This window comes from Oncorhynchus clarkii, chromosome 6 (genome assembly GCF_045791955.1).
Source record: "Oncorhynchus clarkii lewisi isolate Uvic-CL-2024 chromosome 6, UVic_Ocla_1.0, whole genome shotgun sequence".
Taxonomy (NCBI): Eukaryota; Metazoa; Chordata; class Actinopteri; order Salmoniformes; family Salmonidae; genus Oncorhynchus; species Oncorhynchus clarkii.
Genome location: NC_092152.1, coordinates 80,835,774 through 80,855,643, shown reverse-complemented (window position 1 = coordinate 80,855,643; position 19,870 = coordinate 80,835,774). Strand labels below are relative to the sequence as shown.

The 19,870-nt window shown below is 42.8% G+C and overlaps 2 protein-coding genes and 1 non-coding gene across 4 annotated transcripts; 2 read left to right on the top strand and 1 right to left on the bottom strand.

Annotated features, from left to right (window-relative positions):
• Nucleotides 1–243: 243 nt before the first annotated feature.
• Nucleotides 244–9,425, top strand: LOC139411692 (selenoprotein S-like). 2 transcript variants are annotated; one of them, XM_071158332.1, is made up of 7 exons: nt 244–622; nt 3,382–3,852; nt 5,996–6,127; nt 6,467–6,573; nt 7,090–7,179; nt 7,630–7,702; nt 8,463–9,425. In XM_071158332.1, exons 2-7 carry the CDS (start codon nt 3,759–3,761, stop codon nt 8,543–8,545), a joined length of 579 nt encoding a protein of 192 aa, XP_071014433.1. In that variant the 5' UTR covers nt 244–622; nt 3,382–3,758; the 3' UTR covers nt 8,546–9,425. The 2 variants fall into 2 exon arrangements, with proteins under 2 accessions (XP_071014433.1, XP_071014432.1); XM_071158331.1 differs by lacking the exon at nt 244–622 and having other exon boundaries at nt 3,571–3,852; nt 6,464–6,573.
• An 837-nt stretch (nt 9,426–10,262) lies between these two features.
• Nucleotides 10,263–14,452, top strand: LOC139411693 (chondroitin sulfate synthase 3). The gene is made up of 3 exons (XM_071158333.1): nt 10,263–10,793; nt 13,786–14,303; nt 14,391–14,452. The coding sequence occupies exons 1-3, from the start codon at nt 10,483–10,485 to the stop codon at nt 14,414–14,416; spliced, it is 855 nt and encodes a 284-aa protein (XP_071014434.1). The 5' UTR covers nt 10,263–10,482; the 3' UTR covers nt 14,417–14,452.
• On the bottom strand, nt 13,604–13,676 carry trnaa-ugc (transfer RNA alanine (anticodon UGC)). The gene has a single exon. It is a non-coding gene; the product is annotated as a tRNA-Ala (tRNA).
• Nucleotides 14,453–19,870: the final 5,418 nt, after the last annotated feature.

The following is a 19,870-nucleotide window of genomic DNA, read 5'->3' as shown; positions in this document are numbered from 1 at the left end:
TGATTGAGAACCATACCAGGCCAAACACAGAAATCCCAAAACATAGAAAAAGGAACATAGACAACCCACCCAACTCACGCCCTGACCATACTAAAACAAAGACATAATAAAAGAACTAAGGTCAGAACGTGACACTTATGCCTTTGATTTCAATATGCGCATTAACCTGTATAATTTGTGGAAAAACAAGTGAACATTAATAAAACGTACCCTCCTCTGTCCGGAACCGCACGACTGCTCTTTGTCCATTTGAGACTTCAACTAGACAATCACCACCGTTGGACTTTTTACTCTGGAAATATTTGATCAACTTGTTTTGTACTTTGGGGACATCATGGTTTCCTAGCTCAACAAGCAGAGAGAACGAGTATGCTTCTGCCATTGCTGCTGGCCATCAAAGAATGAACAAATATGTAGGCTGCTGTAGAGATAGACAGCGCATTCACTGCAGGGTGAGGTGTGTTCTTTCTGGTTTCACTTTCGCTTATGTTTTTGTGAAAAAAAGATCTTATTTGACAATGAAACATTATATTGCAGCAACATAACAAACAGTAGATTACAAATAAACAGATCACAGAAATGATTCCTTCAAGACAATGAAAAAACAACTAAGGCCTGTGTAGTAAATCCTTTATTTTCAGGAACGCACAAAAATGTGTGATACTTGGTGACAAAACTGCTGCAGACAGAATTTGTCAGCAGAATTCATCACGATGTTTTAATTTTGCCATGTGGTGCCTTATCTTAGCTGTAAATCAAACTCTACACAAAGTGAAACTAAAATGTCATTTTAGGCATTAATTCTGAATGGTTAGGGATAGGGTTAAGGGATAGTTTAGGGATAAGGTTTGTGAAAGGCTTAAAACAAAAAACAGTATGTAACACTAATCTATTTATCTGAGAGAACTCGTTTTTTTAATCACCTTTTTATTTCATTTTATTTACCTTGTCAAATTGAACTAAGATAAAAGGAAACAGTTGTATGCTAAACATCCAGCAGTGGTTCGCAAATGGTTTTGTTTTGGTATGGAAAATTCACCTGGTCGCCTCAGTCGCCACCCGATATTCATATTGCGTGCGGGTGGGAAAAAGCCAGTAAAATGCAACATGGGAAATTATTTACTGAAAAATATATAAATGCAACATATAAAGTGTTGGTCCCATGTTTCATGAGCTGAAATAGAAGTTACCAGAAATGTTCCTTATGCACAAAAAGCTTATTTCTCTCAAATTTTGTGCACACATTTTTTATATCCCTGTCAGTGAGCATTTCTCCTTTGCCAAGATAATCCATCTACCCGACAGGTGTGGCATATCAAGAGGCTGATTAAACAGCATGATCATTGCACAGATGCACCCTGTGCTGGGGACAATAAAAGGGCACTCTAAAATGTAAAGTTGTCACCAGAACAATGCCACAGATGTCTTAAGTTTTGAGGGAGTGTGCAATTGGCATGCTGACTGCAGAAATGTCCACCAGAGCGGTTGCCAGATATTTAAATGTAACTTTTTCTACCATAAGCCTCCTCCAACCTCATTTTAGAGAATTTGGAAACACATCCAACCGGCCTCACAAGCGCAGACCATGTGAAACCACTCAAGCCCAGGACCTCCACATAGGGCTTCTTCACCTGCGGGATCATCTGAAACCAGCCACCTGGAAAGCTGATGAAACTGAGGAGTATTTCTGTCTGTAATAATGTCCTTTTGTGGGGAAAAACTCAATCTGATTGGCTGGGCCTGGCTCCCCAGTGGGTGGGCCTGGCTCCCAAGTGGGTGGGCCTATGCCCTCCCAAGCCCACTCATGGCTGCGCCCCTGCTCCTGCCCCTGCCCTTTATATTTTTGTTCAGTACATAATGCTGTATTGATATGTAGCAGTTACAGTACCTTCGGAAAGTATTCAGACCCCTTGACTTTGTCCACATTTTGTTACGTTATAGCCTTATTTTAAAATGGATTAAATAAAAACAAATCCTCAGCAATCTCCACACAATATCCCATAATAACAACGCGAAAACAGTTTTTTAAAAAACATTTTTGCAAATGTATTATATAAAACAGAAATATCACATTTACATAAGTATTCAGGCCCTTTGCCATGAGACTCGAAATTGAGCTTAGGTGCATCCTGTGTCCGTTGATCATCCTTGAGATGTTTCTGCAATTTGATTGGATTCCACCTGTGGTAAATTCAATTGATTGGACATTATTTGGAAAGGCACACACCTGTCTTTATAATGTCCCACAGTTGACAGTGTATGTCAGAGCAAAAACCAAGCCATTAGGTCGAAATAATTGTTCGTAGAGTGCCGAGACAGAATTGTGTCAGGGTACAGATCTTGGGAATGGTACCCAAACATTTCTGCATCATTTATGGTCCCCAAGAATACAGTGGCCTCCATCATTCTTAAATTGAAGAAGTTTGGAACCACCAATACTTCCTAGAGCTGGCCACCCGGTCAAACTGAGCAATCGGGGGAGAAGGGCCTTGGTCAGGGAGGTGACCCAATGGTCACTATGACAGTGCTCTAGAGTTCTTCTGTGGTGATGGGAGAACCTTCCAGAAGGACAACCATCTCTGCAGCACTCCACCAATCATGCCTTTATGGTAGTGGCCAGATGGAAGCCACGCCTCTTTAAAAGGCACATGGCAGCCCACTTGGAGTTTGCCAAAAGACACCTCAAGACTCTCAGACCATGAGAAACAAGATTCTCTGGTCTGATGAGACCAAGATTAAAGTCTTTGGCCTGAATGCCAACCGTCATGTCGGAAGGAAACCTGTCCCCATCCCCAAGGTGAAGCACGGTGGTGGCAGCATCATGCTGTGGGGGTAATCAAATGGTTACTCAGACTACCTGCATTGACCATTTTTTACACTGACTTTATGCCCACACACTGGACTCTACCCACACACTGGACTCTACCCACACACTCACACATGCATACACTGACACCCCAACACGCGCACACATGCATACTGACGCCATACTGACGCCATACACACATTGACACACACTTTCACACTCACCACATACGCTGCTGCTACGGTCTTATCTATCCTGTTGCCTAGTCACTTTACCCCTACCTATATGTACATAACTACTTCAATTACCTTGTAAACCTGCACATCGACTCAGTACTGCTACTTCCTGTATATAGCCATGCTATATTTACTTGTTTTTGTTATTCACTGTGTAATTGTTCCTTGTGCCACTATTTTATTTTGTATCTTTAACTCTGCATTGTTGGAAAATGACCCGTAAATTAGCATTTCACTGTTTGTCTACACCTGTTGCATACAAAGCATGACAAATTGTATTTTATTTGAAAGAAACTGACTCTGCACACTGTGCTACAATGTAGATGGGTGAATGGGTAGGCTACTTGTGGAGTGAACTGTACTGGCCTCATAAGTCAGGTCTATGCTTAATTTTTGCCTTCCAATTTATAGAATGAAAAGCGGCATGACTTTGATAAGTGTAGCATTTTTTGAAAGGACTAAGTGTGTATTGACATCTAGTCCCGCTTGCTAGGATACATTTATTGGACTCTGCCGACACCTCGTGTGTGACTGGTGTCTTGCTCAGAAGCACGAGAGGCTTCCACGTCATCTTTACTGGGTTGGTGTTTATAACACATAGACCAGGATATTGCACTTTTTGTCAACTCACGAAGCATGGAAAAGTAGCTAGTTGGAGCTGTGGTGACATTGAAACGCATAATTAGAGGACTATAGAGTCACCAATACGTTTAGAAATGGATGACGATGTTACCATTGAGGACGAAGGTGGACCAGAAATACAGAAGACACCCCTTGGAAACCAGGATTTAAGTTTCCTGCAACAAACTGGTAAATTGGCTAGCTAATATCAGCTGCACATCTGTCAGTTTTCTGGCTTGTTTACCAAGCCTAGCTGGCCTGGCTAGATATCCTTCAAAGACTAAAGCTAATAATGCAGCTAGCTAATGTTGTAGCAGTGGTTGTAGCTAGTTTAGCTAGTGTAGGCTAAGATGGCTAGCTACAGTAGCTCGCTAGCAAAATAACTAGATACAGAGACGCCTCATTCATTGACAGGGCTGCCAACTTTTGAAGAAAGCAAATATAACTCCAAGCTATGTGAATTTAATTTCCCCTGGCACACTCCTAGATGGGAGAACATTTTACTGTTTTAAAGCTCTTTCCTGCAATTCTACGTATTTTGACATGGTTTAGGCCCATGACCAGGGTAACGAATAACACCGGTTCGGTGTATTCAGGAATCAGGATGCTTAGAAAATTGAATGAACACTCAACATTTTACGACTTTGGGATTTTGGGTGGCTGAAATGTAAAGTATGCTATTATTTTTAAAACATAAAAAAAAAAACGTTTGACACTATTCAGACAGTAATAAGATGGGGAGACAGTGGAGGGGTTGGAAGCAGGAGATTGGAAGCAGGGATTGATCCCTGTTCTCAGGTGGAAAGTACGGGAGTGTTATCACTACACCAAAGCTTTGCACAGGAAATTCTAATGTTGATGGCAGTGGGTAACCAAATCCTAGATGGTAGTCTCCTTGTCCATAGACTGCCTTCAAGGTAAGGACACAAACGTTTTCAGTATTTTGTAATTTGGGTGAATTCTCTTTAAAATAGGTCTCGAATAAATTCCTGCTTCATTTCTCCTGCTTCAATCACCCAACCTTCAAGGAAACATCTAATAAATATAAATATGGGTTCTGGCCATCATCTTACTCTATGTAGACAAAATATGTGTTTATGAGTTGAGTCCCCCTACCATCTCTGCCTAGCATGTGCCCCATACTAGAATGTGACATTTATTTGATTAGTGGAACATTTCATAGCAATGCTTTTTTTGTATGATCTATTCAAAACTGTCCATGAATGGCTGCAAAAATACATAGCCTCGTACAATTCATTTTCAAAGACCCAAGTAGTCATATCAGATTTTGAATCTGTGATTACGCTGGCAACATTGGGAAGAAGTGGAATAATAAAATAATTGTTTGGAATAACAGTTGTGTTATTGCTGACATCACATTAATCACCCTGTATTTTAGCCCATTGTTAAGAATGAGAATTTTTACACTGATCAGTCTAAATAAAGTAAGTAGATAATCAAATCACCTGAAAACAAGATGACATTAATCTGCCCCTACACCCTAACCAAATATGTGTTTTATTTATTGTCCCCCCTCTAGAACCACATTTACACATTTGGGTTCACAATCTGTTAGACACTTTTTGTTTTGTTTTTTGTATCGTTCCAAATCCGGTCACCCTACCAAACCTCCCAGCTAAAACATACTGTAGGTCTGTCTGTCTGCTGTCTTTTTGTTGTCACAGCCTCAATACTCAGGGCTGGCTCTAGCCTTTTGAGAACCCTAAGCAAGATTTGATTGGGGGGGGCCATCGCTTGAAAACATTAAAACATTTGTGGTCCCCTTTTGATGTTGGAGAAAAAAATGTTGTGTTTTAAGTTAATTTCCTGCAGTTCTACACATTTTGCCGTAGAGTTTTCTGCAATTCTACGCTTTGGTATGAAGAGAACTTTGCAATGTTATAGCACATTTCATGCAATTCTAATCATTTTGCCATGGGACAGAGAAAAAATGTGCAGTTTCACAGCTTATTTCCTGCATTTTCTACCCATTTTGCCGTGGAGTGGATCAACATTTTTTTTATACACATTTTGTAATGAATTATGCCATGTTAATATAATATGAGTGTGCATGACTAACAAAATCAATAGGGGCCCCCCTGTAGGTCAGGGCCCCTGGGCACGTTCCCTTCATGCCGGCCAGGATTACTACTTGTTTCGATAGATAGATTGGTTGGTAGTTAGCTTAAACTAAAAATTGTTAGCTGACATGGCTAAAAGAGAAAGGCTAATAATGCACAACATTTTTTTGAAATTGCACCTGATGTATTCTACTGTTTTTACACTCAATAGTAAGTTGAGACCTCAACATCATTTCCTTTCCTGTCCACAGTCGGACCATTGGTGGCAGAATATGGATGGTATCTGTTGTTCATGTGTGTGGGGGTCTACCTGGTGGTCCAGCACCTGAGTAAGAGGAGAGCCAGCCAGGGACAGAGCAGCTCGGCGTCTGGAGCAGTGCAAGGTGAGTGGCCGTAACCAATAGTTTTTTATTTAACCAAGTAAGTCACTGAGTTTGACAAGTACATTTAGTCTCTTATGCAGACACACCGTCAGACACACACACACACACACACACACACCTACCTAGGACATGAGCATTCTTGTTGCAGCTCCAACAATGCCACATATTCTCAAGACAATGACAAGCTTGCTGAAGCAGAAACCAACTGGCACTCACAGGCTAGAGCCAGCTCTCATTCCATCCAGGCGACTGACACATCAGGAACGGAATCTCGGAATGCCATGGAATTAATGGAGTCAGTAATATCATCCAATCTTTTTTTTATTTTTTATCTAGCAGATCCCAATGCAGTAGTGAGGAGACAAGAGGCACTGGAGGCGTCCAGGAGAAGAATGCAGGAGGAGCTGGATGCCAAGGCGGCCCTCTTCAGGCTGAAACAACAACAGGTATAAAGTGACACCTTTCACATAGACGGACCGTACATAGACCGTGGGACGGACCGTACATAGACCGTGGGACGGACCGTACATAGACCGTGGGACGGACCGTACATAGACCGTGGCTTCTTAGCAAAGAGCAATTTCTCAAGTAAGAATTTTGCTAGGACTGTCTGAGTTGGGAGGGGAAAACTATCTGTTATTGGCAGAGAGGTTTGGAACTCTTTCTTATTGGCCTATTAACTAGTTTAACACCTGGTGATGTCACCAGACAGGCCAAAACGCCATCCCACCAAAACAGGTGGAAATTTCAGGCGGTCTTTTCAAACAGCTCTCACACATTATCATTGTTTTCACAATTTTACAGTATTATTCTAACCTCATAGTGTGAAAATAAATATGTAAAGCACAGGAAAGTCACGTTTTTGACCGATCTGAAACCCCAGGCACCATAACCAAGTTTGCCCATTGTCCCTGCCAAATCTGATCTTGAAGACTTTTTGGTACTTGTCTTTTGTTTGATAGCTGGAGGAGGAGAAGAGACAACAGAAAATTGAGATGTATGACAGCATGAAAGAGGGGAGGAGTTACAGAGGAAAAGCAAAGACAGCCCAGGTAAGCTGCCTTCTCTATCATAGGCCTACATACCATATGCTATTTAGCAGACTCTTTTATCCAAAGCGACTTGCATGCATTTCACATATGTGTGGGCCTGGGAATCGAACACAACCCTGGCATTGCAAGCGCCATGCTCTACCAACTGATTCATACAGGACCACCATACATAAAATGCTAAGTAAATGCATCATTTGATAGATATTATGGCAGAGTCAGGAGTTTTTTACGGGCAGGTCACAGGGTCAGAGAAATCTCTTGGCTGTGATAAGTCGTGATTAGCACCCAGAGTTTTCCCTGACCATGTCCATCCTGACCATGAAGAAACTCCTGTCTCAGACATATTACATAAGTCGTAGTGCTTACATGAAACCCATGAACAAATCTGAGGTTTCTTGTCTGTACATGAAACTAGCTCATAATTATTATTATTATGATGTAACATTTCAGAACACTGAAGAGGCCAGCACATCGACTACAGTGTTGAAACCAAAGACTGACAAGAAGCCCCTACGGAGCAGTGGTATGTTGACATATTTGATGATGAGAGCAGTATTGTAATTGGGGGCTTCCAGAGGTATGTTTGTAATGGCTGGGAGGGTGTGTAAGCAACACAAAAAGGGGTTAAGTGTAATTACATTTTTATGATTGTATTTCCCTTGTGACCCAATAATAAAACGTAAGACGTCATGCTCACTGTTAAAGTAATTAAACAGGTTCTGAATCCTACTAGATCCGTTTCTGCCTCGATGCAATGATGAGCCACTTTCATAGTCATGCAAGGCACTAATCCTACTGTAAATTAAAAGCACTGCTATTCTTACTGAAACCTATTCAAATGTTATACATTTAACATTTCCACCTGCAAATGGTGCCAAATATAAAGTACATACCAGTAGTAACGAAGGAATGAAATCCACAAAAGAAAAACAATTGAACACTGCGCAACGCACCTTTGTACTGCAACTAGTTGGTCTTGCTAGTTATGTACATCTGTCTGTATTATGATGCAGGAAAACAGATAATATTGCTAATATTTTGTATTTCAAAAACATTAGGGATACAAAATGTCCATCCTTGCAACTGATGTTTTTTGGATTATGATCCGGTAAGAAGCAGTACTAAGCTTTTTTTTGGGGGGGGGGGGATATCCAAACAATGTCTTTAAAAAAAATTGCTAAACTGTGACGTTGCTCCTTTAAGTAGTAGGTAGGTGACGCTGGCGTCCTCCATCTCCTCTCTGTTCCAGTAACCTACATTCTGCCCTGCTGTGTGTATTTCAGGCTTTAATCCCCTGAGCGGAGAGGGAGGTGGATCCTGTGCGTGGAGACCAGGAAGGAGAGGGCCGTCAGCTGGCGGCGGATGAGGTTAAAGGAGGTCAGAGCCACAGGCTCAGGGTAGACATCTCCCCCTTAACCCGGATCTAGGATCAGAGTACCCTACTATCGTTCCTAACATGAACTATTAGGAGGATGGAAGAAATATCTGACCCTGTATCTGTGGCTAGGTGTGACTTGTGCCTACTCTGAGGTGACCTGTGAACTCTGATATTTGACCCATCCGAGTCACACACACTGACCCACTGAAGGAAGCTGCCAGCAATCTCAAAGCCCTCTTAGTTATTGATCTAAATCAATCTGTTATTTGTAACTCTCTGTGTTTGGGTTTAGGGATTGGTTTCACAACTGTCTGTGTTTTAGATCATGTTGCCTCAGTAATATTAGCATTGTCAAAAAATACAATGTGTTGCCACATGATAACGATGGATCCTTTCTGTTTTAATGCCTTTGGACAACTTCAAACTAACCAGTGGTTGAAAACGATTGTCTTGTTTCCACATTCAAATTTTGGCTTATTGAATCATCTTATTTCAGGACACCTGAGAAGGACTTCTGAGTACGACAGTTTCTAATGATGCTATTCCTGTAAATGGCACCTGTGCTAGTGGGTTTGGCTGATGACTTTCAGTGTATGTGTGTTTTCTTGTCTTCTTTTGGGGTTGGCATCTGTGTAAACTTTCAAATGTGCGCTGCCTACCAAGGCTTCATGTTGCGAGAGTAGATGCTAGCCAGATGGCTTTAGTAGTGCTGTGCACCGTACTGCTTTTTATACAATTACATAAATCAGATGTAACCGTTAGTCATCGTGTAATTTATTGGAATATCAATGATCATCAAGCAATTTTAGTTACTGAGAAATAAACTGACCTGCACCTTTTTATCACAATAAAGATATTATAGATAAGTTGTCTACGTATCTATGATGTTTGCTGGGGAGGCTGACTGTGACGACACACAATAGCTAATGTAATGTAATGTAATGTAATGTAATGTAATGGCGTAATCATACACCTGCCAACTCCATGTTGCCCACTAGATGGCGGCAGTGTAATGTAAATGAAGCCACAATCATAACGGTATAGGTACATAGTTTGTAACTGTATTGGGTAAGCTCGCACTGATTTCTATGGCTGTCATATACATTATTGTTGTAGTCTTGCTCTTAAATTGATAAGAATTTTATACAATCATTATAAACCTTATGTTAATTTTCTGCACACCATTTACATTAATTGAGTTCTAGAGCATTTTGTGGTTGGCCTAGTCGGTTATGTCTCAGAAATTGCTTTTTCATTTCACTATCAGTGCCGCGTATTAACTCGGCTGACGTTTAATTTCAAGGTTCAACAATGCTTGCTCTGTACTTTTTTGCATGTCTGCATGCATGGTCTTTCACTTTCACCGGCTCATCACCAGGGCATTCTCAGCTTGTGATCAGACTTGCACGTCAAATACTGGAAGGAAAAAAAGCTGAGACCACTGCGTAATCACACACCCCAGCCAGTCAGAGCGCTCCTACGGAGTATCCACTAGGTCAAATCACACAGTTAAGCCGCGTTGCTACTAAGCGTTTTCGACATTCTCACAATGGCGAGGTAGTGGAAAGAATGGGTTGGCTACGCGTCTCTGGGCGAAGAAGAAACCATACATTTTGTTGAAGGTCGCAGTTTTTTGTCATTTATTGATAGCGACGGAATGCTTGCTGATTAGTAGGGCCACATGAAGAGAGGAGTGTACGTTCAGGTGGTGGGTTTATGGAGACTGCTACGTATGCAGCAGCCAGCTTACATCGGGACCAAAAGCGGGTTGGAGAAGAAAGAGGCTTTCCTACCATGAGAGCGAGTTAACCCCGTTTTTTTATGAGGGAGAAACAATTGAACCAATATTGCTTTACAAAGACGCTGTGTTGGCAACAGCGAGAATAGGCTACGAGGCAAATCGGAGTTGGGTCAAGTTTTGGGGAATGGCAGGTCGAAGCCGAAGAGCATGGTTTAGTGTTCTGTTGGGGCTGGTTGTCGGGTTCACCCTGGCTTCCAGACTCATTTTACCGAAGGCTACGGAGTTGAAGAAATCCGGTCAGAAACGCAAGGCGAACCCAGCCGGTTGCGGGTTGAACGGAGGTCTGAGGAGAGAATTCGGTGGGATATTATGGCCCCCGCAAGATAACGGATTTTCGGCGACCGAGAAGCCAGTTCCGAGGTCCAACAATTTCCTTTACGTCGGCGTCATGACTGCCCAGAAGTACCTGAATAACCGCGCCATCGCGGCACATAGGTAAGTTATGTGTAGAAATAGAAGGAATGTTGCTTTTTCTCTTTAACAAGATCCCATTTTCAGCTATTAGTTTTCTGTCCCAGGGTTTCTGTACGCATCAGTTCTGCTCATTCCTCTCCCCATTCTGAAATTGTCAGCCTACATTTTACATATGTAAATATTGTTGCTAGTTTTCTGCCAAATAGGGATACCGAATTTCAACAATGTTGCCTACACTCGTAAGTCTTATGCAAAATTGTTATTAATCTAATCGATACAAATGTTGCTAGTCGCCATTTAACAGTGTATCAATGCCATGTGTGGCTGTGGCCTGTATTATGATAGAGCTTTTTCTTGTGAGCTATTAAACACCTCAACGTTAGGCAGATCATGTCCTAGAAGTTGCCAAGACAAAACCCTGTTGGATATACTATTATAGATGATATACAGTCACTATAACTTGTCCTAAGTGACATTTAGAAGTCTTTGTTACAGGGTCTATGTTATAACATGCTCTCAACATTCACACCCACATTTACCCTACAAAAATCGTACTTCAATAGGCAAACTCTTCTGTTCAGGTTTTCAGGCCTTTGCCAACTCTGAACACATTCGCTTCACGATTGAGCTGTATCATTCTGTGGTGATGGTTTTGCCATCAGATGAGCTGCGTAGGCTCTTTGGTAGGCTAGTTTTGAATTAGATTGAGTAGGCAATGGCTCCATCCAAGATATCTCCAATTGTGAGGGGTTTCTGTAGGTGTTTCGTTGTAGACTAGCACTGATGCTATTAGTATAGCTCTAAATGTAGAGATGTCTGTTTGGAAAGAGGGAATGTTAATGTCATTAGCCTTGAAATGTCTTTCATCTAGGCCCGACTGAAATGCAGTGAATGTGAAGCTGAAGGTTTTATGAAATTATGGGTTGGACCGAGAAGACAGCCTGCAGACTCAACAGTGCTATCTTTTAATGTGTCCAGTCATGTGGAAGATTCAATATAATTCAGGGGAAATGTGTTTGCACATCTGCAAAGACATACAAGTATATCTGTATTCAATCAGATTAATTAGTAGAGTAGTTTATTTAGTCTCCCTCGAATGTCCTTTCAATGGACCGATCATGATGAACGTCTAGAGACCTGAGAAGGAGATATCTATCACAGTTACATCCACTCCCATGTCTTTATTTTGGACCCAAAGTAAAGTCCCATTTAGTTTATTTTCAGTGCAGTGTCTCAGTTGTTAGTTAATTACTAGATTCCCCATTTAAATACAGTTCTTTATCCCAATGAAACATTACTGGTGCTCAGTTGGGTAGGGCTCAAGTCAGTGGGCTCAAGTCAGTGGGCTCAGTGGGCTTAAGTCAGTGGACCTCTTGTAAATACAGGTTATAACACGTTATGCTGTGTTATTACATGACGTTCCTCCATCTATTTGACATTTTAGTCATTTAATAGACTCTTACAGTAGTGAATATTAGAGGTCGACCGATTAAGATTTTTCAACGCCGATACCGATTATTGGAGGACCAAAAAACCCGATACCGATTAATCGGACGATTTAAATAAATAAATAAAATATATGTATTTGTAATAATGACAATTACAACAATACTGAATTAACACATATTCAAACTTAATATAATACATCAATAAAATCAATTTAGCCTCAAATAAATAATTAAACATGTTCAATTTGGTTTAAATAATGCAAAAACAAAGTGATGGAGAAGAAAGTAAAAGTGCAATATGTGCCATGTAAGAAAGCTAACGTTTAAGTTCCTTTCTCAGAACATGAGAACATATGAAAGCTGGGTTCCTTTTAACATGAGTCTTCAATATTCCCAGGTAAGAAGTTTTAGGTTGTAGTTATTAATAGGACTATTTCCCTCTATACCATTTGTATTTAATTAACCTTTGACTATTGGATGTTCTTATAGGCACTTTAGTATTGCCAGGCTAACAGTATAGCTTCTGTCCCTCTCCTCGCTCCTCCCTGGGCTCGAACCAGCAACACAACGACAACAGCCACCACATCGAAGCAGTGTTACCCATGCAGAGCAAGGGAAACAACCACCCCAAGGCTCAGCAGAGCGAGTAAAGTTTGAAATGCTATTAGCGTGCGCTAACTAGCCAGCCATTTCACTTCGGTCACACCAGCCTCATCTCGGGAGTTGATAGGTTTGAAGTCATAAACAGCGCAATGCTTGACGCACAACGAAGAGCTGCTGGCAAAACGCACAAAAGTGCTGTTTGAATGAATGTTTACGCACCTGCTTCTGCCTACCACCGCTCAGTCACATACTTAGATACTTGTATGCTCAGTCAGATTCTATGCAGCACAGGACACGCTAGATAATATCTAGTAATATCATCAACCATGTGTAGTTAACTAGTGATTATGATTGATTGTTTTTTATAAGATAAGTTTAATGCTAGCTAGCAACTTACCTTGGCTTACTGCATTTGCGTAACAGGCAGTCTCCTTGTGGAGTGCAATGAGAGAGAGGCCGGTCGTTATTGCGTTGGACAAGTTAACTGTAAGGTTGCAAGATTGGATCCCCGAGCGGACAAGACAAAATCTGTCTTTCTGCCCCTGAACAAGGCATTTAACCCACCGTTCCAAGGCCGTCATTGAAAATAAGAATATGTTCTTAACTGACTTGCCTAGTTAAATAAATATTAAATAAAGGTGTAAAAAATAATAATAATAATACATTTAAAAAAATCGGCAAATCGGCGCCCAAAAATACAGATTTTCGATTGTTATGAAAACTTGAAATCGGTCCTAATTAATCGGTCGACCTCTAGTGAATATATATATATATATATGTTTTCCCTGGTGGGAATTGAACCCACAACCCTGGCGTTGCAAGCATCATGCTCTACCAACTGAACCACATGGGACCATCTATCTATGTCCTTCGTGGGCCCAGACTTGTGTGTGTGTGTTAGTACTCTTACCCGCTCTCCATCCTATAGAGTACCTGACCTCTGCCTGTGTCTCTCTCTGTAGAACGTGGGCTCAGACCATCCCGGGCCATGTGGAGTTCTTCTCCAGCGAGGGTTCGGACACCACCATCCCCATCCCCATCGTGGCGCTGCACAACGTGGACGACTCCTACCCACCGCAGAAGAAGTCCTTCATGATGCTCAAGTACATGCACGATCACTACCTGGACCAATATGAGTGGTTCATGCGGGCCGACGATGATGTGTACATCAAGAGCGAGCGCCTGGAGGGCTTCCTGCGCTCGCTCAACAGCAGCGAGGCCCTCTTCCTGGGCCAGACGGGCATGGGCGCCCGCGACGAGCTGGGCAAGCTGGCGCTGGAGCCCGGTGAGAACTTCTGCATGGGTGGCCCCGGCGTGATCATGAGCCGCGAGGTGCTGCGCCGGATGGTTCCTCACATCGGCCAGTGCCTGCAGGAGATGTACACCACGCATGAAGACGTTGAGGTGGGCCGCTGCGTGCGAAGGTTTGCCGGCGTGCAGTGTGTCTGGTCCTACGAGGTAAGAGCAAAGATGGCGGCTGGTCGTATTGTATACTGCAGTTAGTCCATCTATCACTGCTTTTGAAGGTTTCTTTTTAATTGGTGTTATACAAGAGAAGGCTGGGTAGAAAACCATCTGAGAATGAGGATGTAGTCGGTAGAAACGACCTTCAATGTAGTCCGTCTGAAGTGTACTAAAATGTGAGGGGAATCGCCAACAAGACGCCTATCTTGGTTTGAGGTACTCTGTGAAGTGAAAGACATCATGCAGTGAATTTCCCACACACCACCGTAGTGTCAAGGGCATAAGTTGATAGTCAATAGATCTGGCACCTTCAGTAGGCAGTCCTTAGACTATCTCCTGGCAGATTTACTATTCACATCTTATTCATGTGACCATATGATTGCTTGACAGATGAAAGAAAGGGACAATTCCATTAAGTTATGCTGAGACCAGGGCTCTGAAGTGCCATTTTGGTTGCATATGCTCCCACTGTAAATATTTTTCTGTGTGACCTGACATGTTATTTTGGGAGCGCCAGTGCGTCTAGGAGAAAAATGAGTCCGATATTAATTGCTGTAATGATTAGGGTTTGCTGTACCGTCGTTCCCCAGTGACCTACTGTAGAGTAAAAACCGAGCACATATTCGTTACTGTCATGGCTGCACCTTTACAACAGAGAAGATGGACTGTTTCAAACACAAACCGGTAAAACGATGTGACCCATACTACTGGTGCAATATTTGTTTCTTCCTGTGGTGGGATTGGTGGGCTGCATTTTGCATTCGTAAACCATGAATGTTTACACCTTGTTCTGTCATGTTACCTCATTATCTAGCGAGCTAACAGCCTGGTTACTTCACCATTCTATCCACTAAACATTAGAGGCACAGAAAGAAAGGAAAGGGGTGGCTTCTTCAGCAGACCAAGGATCACACCAATGAGTGAATGACTGATCTCTTGCATGTCGTCACCCACAAACTCGATGTTCTTAAAGAGACCCTGTACAATTCTAATGTTTTGCATCTCAATAGGTGCACAATGTAGAACCCTAATTTTTCAATGGCAGGTTTTTGTTTCAACATTTTAGCTTTTTATAATAAACAAATGTCTTTACACTGTTAGATATTCATTTACATAGCACAACGTGTGCTTCATATATACTGTATCTCAATCAATTTAAACTTTATTTTCTGGCCAAACAATATTTTTTTCCTGCTTATACTGCAATCAAACTTCCTTGTTTCAAACTTTTGCTTTCTAACGTGCGTTGTTCTAAAATCAACCCCATTTAAGGTTCTGCAGGCGTAATTTAACAAGGTTCTGCAGGTGTAATTTAACAAGGTTCTGCAGGCGTAATTTAACAAGGTTCTGCAGGCGTAATTTAACAAGGTTCTGCAGGCGTAATTTAACAAGGTTCTGCAGGCGTAATTTAACAAGGTTCTGCAGGCGTAATTTAACAAGGTTCTGCAGGCGTAATTTAACAAGGTTCTGCAGGCGTAATTTAACAAGGTTCTGCAGGCGTAATTTAACAAGGTTCTGCAGGCGTAATTTAACAAGGTTCTGCAGGCGTAATTTAACAAGGTTCTGCAGGCGTAATTTAACAAGGTTCTGCAGGCGTAATTTAACAAGGTTCTGCAGGCGTAATTTAACAAGGTTCTGCAGGCGTAATTTAACAAGGTTCTGCAGGCGTAATTTAACAAGGTTCTGCGGGCGTAATTTAACAAGGTTCTGCAGGCGTAATTTAACAAGGTTCTGCAAATTTAACAAGGTTCTGCGGGCGTAATTTAACAAGGTTCTGGGGCGTAATTTAACAAGGTTCTGCAGGGGTAATTTAACAAGGTTCTGCGGGCGTAATTTAACAAGGTTCTGCGGGCGTAATTTAACAAGGTTCTGCGGGCGTAATTTAACAAGGTTCTGCGGGCGTAATTTAACAAGGTTCTGCGGGCGTAATTTAACAAGGTTCTGCGGGCGTAATTTAACAAGGTTCTGCGGGCGTAATTTAACAAGGTTCTGCAGGTTCTGCAGGCGTAATTTAACAAGGTTCTGCAGGCGTAATTTAACAAGGTTCTGCAGGCGTAATTTAACAAGGTTCTACAGGCGTAATTTCGGCTATCAGAGATTATGGGTTGCAGCTTGGCAAACGGTGTCCGTTTTCTGACTGGCAGCCTTTGTTAGTGTGTTCATCTCACCGTAACTGTGGAGCTTCCGTGCTGCTGTCCTCCTCACAAGCATTAGACAGAGACTAGAGAGGGAACTGTCAGACTCTTAATTCAACTGTCGATCAATTTATTCATTAGGCCCACTTGATCTGACGTGTGCGTTTGCTTGCTGGTCCCGCTGGTCCTTTGACATCAAGGTTATTATGACCCAGAGTCACTTCTGTGTGTGTGTGTGTGTGTGTGTGTGTGTGTGTGTTTATTGACCAGTTTGTAAACCATAACAAGACATGTTCAGTTTGCAGTTGTCCACTGGGTTCCTTTGCAAACTACCGGAAACAGTATATTGTGTATTTTGGCAGCAGGCACAAGGCCGGGCACCCACCCACCATACGGTTAACTTGGCATTCTTCCCTTCAGTTAGTCATTTAGCCATAAATCAAGTCACGGGTTCCATAGTCACTGTTGAGACATGCAGCTGAATGCACATTTCTCCCATCCAAATAAATCTGCATATAATATCAGGCCTGTGAACAAATTGGTAAAACACAGCATCTGTTCAGTTTTTAAAGCTGCTAATTAATCTGGTTTGGCAGGTGGAATGAGACAGACATGTCTGCTGTCTCATATACAGAGTTCAGTCCCAGCCACCTTTACGACTGGCCTGGGGCCACTTTTAAACAGCCATTTGATGTGAGTTTTAATTACAGCTTATTGTTTATCTAGTTACAGAGAGCGGAGCCAAGCAACTGCATCATTAATATCAGTGAGAGTGTGTGTGTGTGTGTGTGTGTGTGTGTCTCCGTCTCTCTGTCCTCTTCCTCCTAAGTGTGTGTGTGTGTCTGTCTCTCTGTCCTCTTCCTCCTAAGTGTGTGTGTGTGTCTCTGTCTCTCTGTCCTCTTCCTCCTAAGTGTGTGTGTGTGTCTCTCTGTCCTCTTCCTCCTAAGTGTGTGTGTCTCTGTCTCTCTGTCCTCTTCCTCCTAAGTGTGCGTGTCTCTGTCTCTCTGTCCTCTTCCTCCTAAGTGTGTGTGTGTGTGTGTGTCTGTGTCTGGCTGTCCGTCCATCCCTTCCTCTCTCCTCATCACATCTCCATGGTGAATCTAAATGACTGTTTAACATTACATTGTCTGAAATCTCAGACCATTTCCACATTTTGATGATTCAGTCCGTTGGTAGGAAACCTTGCTGACATCACAGTGGAGGTCTTTACTACTAAAATACACATTAAAAGTCTCTTCTGAAGATGTATTCCTTCAATAAGAGGAAGTTGTTTGGTCAGCCAAGCCACCGACAGTGTGTTTTGTGGGAGCGTTTGAATGAATGTCTGTTCATTAGTCTATTTAATGTGGTGAAGGAAGAGAAAGAGGTGTGACCCAAACCAAGGCTTATTATTCATCTAGGAGTCCAGTCTTAGATGTGAGACACAAAGCCTCTCTTTGTGGTACTGCTAATAAAACACATCCCACTGACTAGTGGAGGGGTGGGATGGAGGGGTGGGATGGAGGGGTGGGATGGAGGGGTGGATGGATGCAGGGGTGGGATGGATGGAAGGGATGGATGGATGGAGAGGGTGGGATGGATGGAGGGGATGGATGGAGGGGTGGGATGGAGGGGTGGATGGATGCAGGGGTGGGATGGATGGAGGGATGGATGGAGGGGATGGATGGAGGGGTGGATGGATGGAGGGGATGGATGGAGGGGTGGATGGATGGAGGGGTGGGATGGAGGGGATGGATGGATGGATGAAGGGGATGGATGGAGGGGATGGATGGAGGGGTGGATGGATGGATGGATGGATGGAGGGGATGGATGAAGGGGATGGATGGAGGGGTGGATGGATGGGGGGGTGGATGGATGGAGGGGATGGATGGAGGGGATGGATGGATGGATGCAAATAATCACATGGGCTCACAGTGAAATATGGTCCTGAGTCATGTGATTGTGTCTGTATAGGCCCAGGTCTCACTCCCTGACCACATAACCATATCTGGTTTCCTCAGTAATGCCTGCCTGTGGAGTTAGTTGCTATGGTAGCTGTGCATCCATGTCTCCCTTCACTACGAGTGAGTCAGTGTTGAGAGTCATTATGCAGATGGTGTTTTAGAAGAGCCCTCCAGTGATTCAGAAAGAGCAGCAGAACCGCCATCCCTGGGCTTTGAGTCTATTTACCCTCTATCACAGCCACAGAACCCAGCGGTTTCTGTCAGACTAGCTGTTATCATACACTACAAGTATGTGGACGCCTGCTCCTCCAACATCTCATTCCCTTTAATCCAGATACACTGCATGACCACCAGTATGTGGACGCCTGCTCCTCGAACATCTCATTCCCTTTAGTCCAGATACACTGTATGACCACCAGTATGTGAACACCTGCTCATTGAACATCTCATTCCCTTTAGTCCAGATACACTGCATGACCACCAGTATGTGGACACCTGCTCGTTGAACATCTCATTCCCTTTAATCCAGATACACTGCATGACCACCAGTATGTGGACACCTGCTCGTTGAACATCTCATTCCCTTTAATCCAGATACACTGCATGACCACCAGTATGTGGACACCTGCTCGTTGAACATCTCATTCCCTTTAATCCAGATACACTGCATGACCACCAGTATGTGGACACCTGCTCCTCGAACATCTCATTCCCTTTAGTCCAGATACACTGCATGACCACCAGTATGTGGACACCTGCTCGTCGAACATCTCATTCCAGAATTATGGGCATTAATATGGAGTTGGTCCCCCCTTTGCTGCTATAACAGCCTCCACTCTTCTGGGAAGGATTTCCACTAGATGTTGGAACATTGCTGTGGGGATTTGCTTCCATTCAGCCATGAGCATTAGTGAGGTCAGGCATTGATGTTGGGCGATTTGGCCTGGCTCGCAGTGGTCAGGGCTCTGTGCAGGCCAGTCAAGTTCTTCCACACCGATCTCGACAAACCATTTCTGTATGAACCTTGCTTATTGCACAGGGGCATTGTCATGCTGAAACAGGAAAGGGCCTTTCCCAAACAGTTGCCACAAAGTTGGAAGAACAGAACTGTCTAGAATGTCATTTCTGTAGAATTAAGAGTTCCCTTCACTGGAACTAAGGAGCCTAGGGTTGTTGTTGTACTGCCACAACCTGCCGTCACCAGTCATGAAGGCAGTCAAATTCCACGTGACCATTTAGTCACAGTAGTTAGGCTTCTCCAAGCTCAGATGCTGCTGCTGGTCATTAGTAACCTACCAAACTTGCTAACTGCCTGGTACTCTGCTCTCTATTGTCCCTCTAATCACTCAGACATCAATGTAAATGTAATGGAAGATCTAATGATACTCTTCATTAGAGCCCATGAGCTCATGTTCACAACATTTCTATAGGCTATGCAACTGTGTGAGAAAACATTAAACAGAGGAGGATCCCATCAGCTTTCTAAAGGCCAGGCCTACTATATT

Coding starts and splice junctions, on each gene's coding strand:
- LOC139411693 (XM_071158333.1), top strand. CDS start 10,483: ATGGCAGGTCGAAGCCGAAGAGCATGGTTTAGTGTTCTGTTGGGGCTG. Junction 10,794..13,785: donor CGCGCCATCGCGGCACATAG/GTAAGTTATGTG, acceptor CTCTCTCTGTAG/AACGTGGGCTCAGACCATCC. Junction 14,304..14,390: donor AAGAGCAAAGATGGCGGCTG/GTCGTATTGTAT, acceptor AAGGCTGGGTAG/AAAACCATCTGAGAATGAGG.
- LOC139411692 (XM_071158331.1), top strand. CDS start 3,759: ATGGATGACGATGTTACCATTGAGGACGAAGGTGGACCAGAAATACAG. Junction 6,128..6,463: donor GGCGTCTGGAGCAGTGCAAG/GTGAGTGGCCGT, acceptor TTTTTTATCTAG/CAGATCCCAATGCAGTAGTG. Junction 6,574..7,089: donor TCAGGCTGAAACAACAACAG/GTATAAAGTGAC, acceptor TTTGTTTGATAG/CTGGAGGAGGAGAAGAGACA.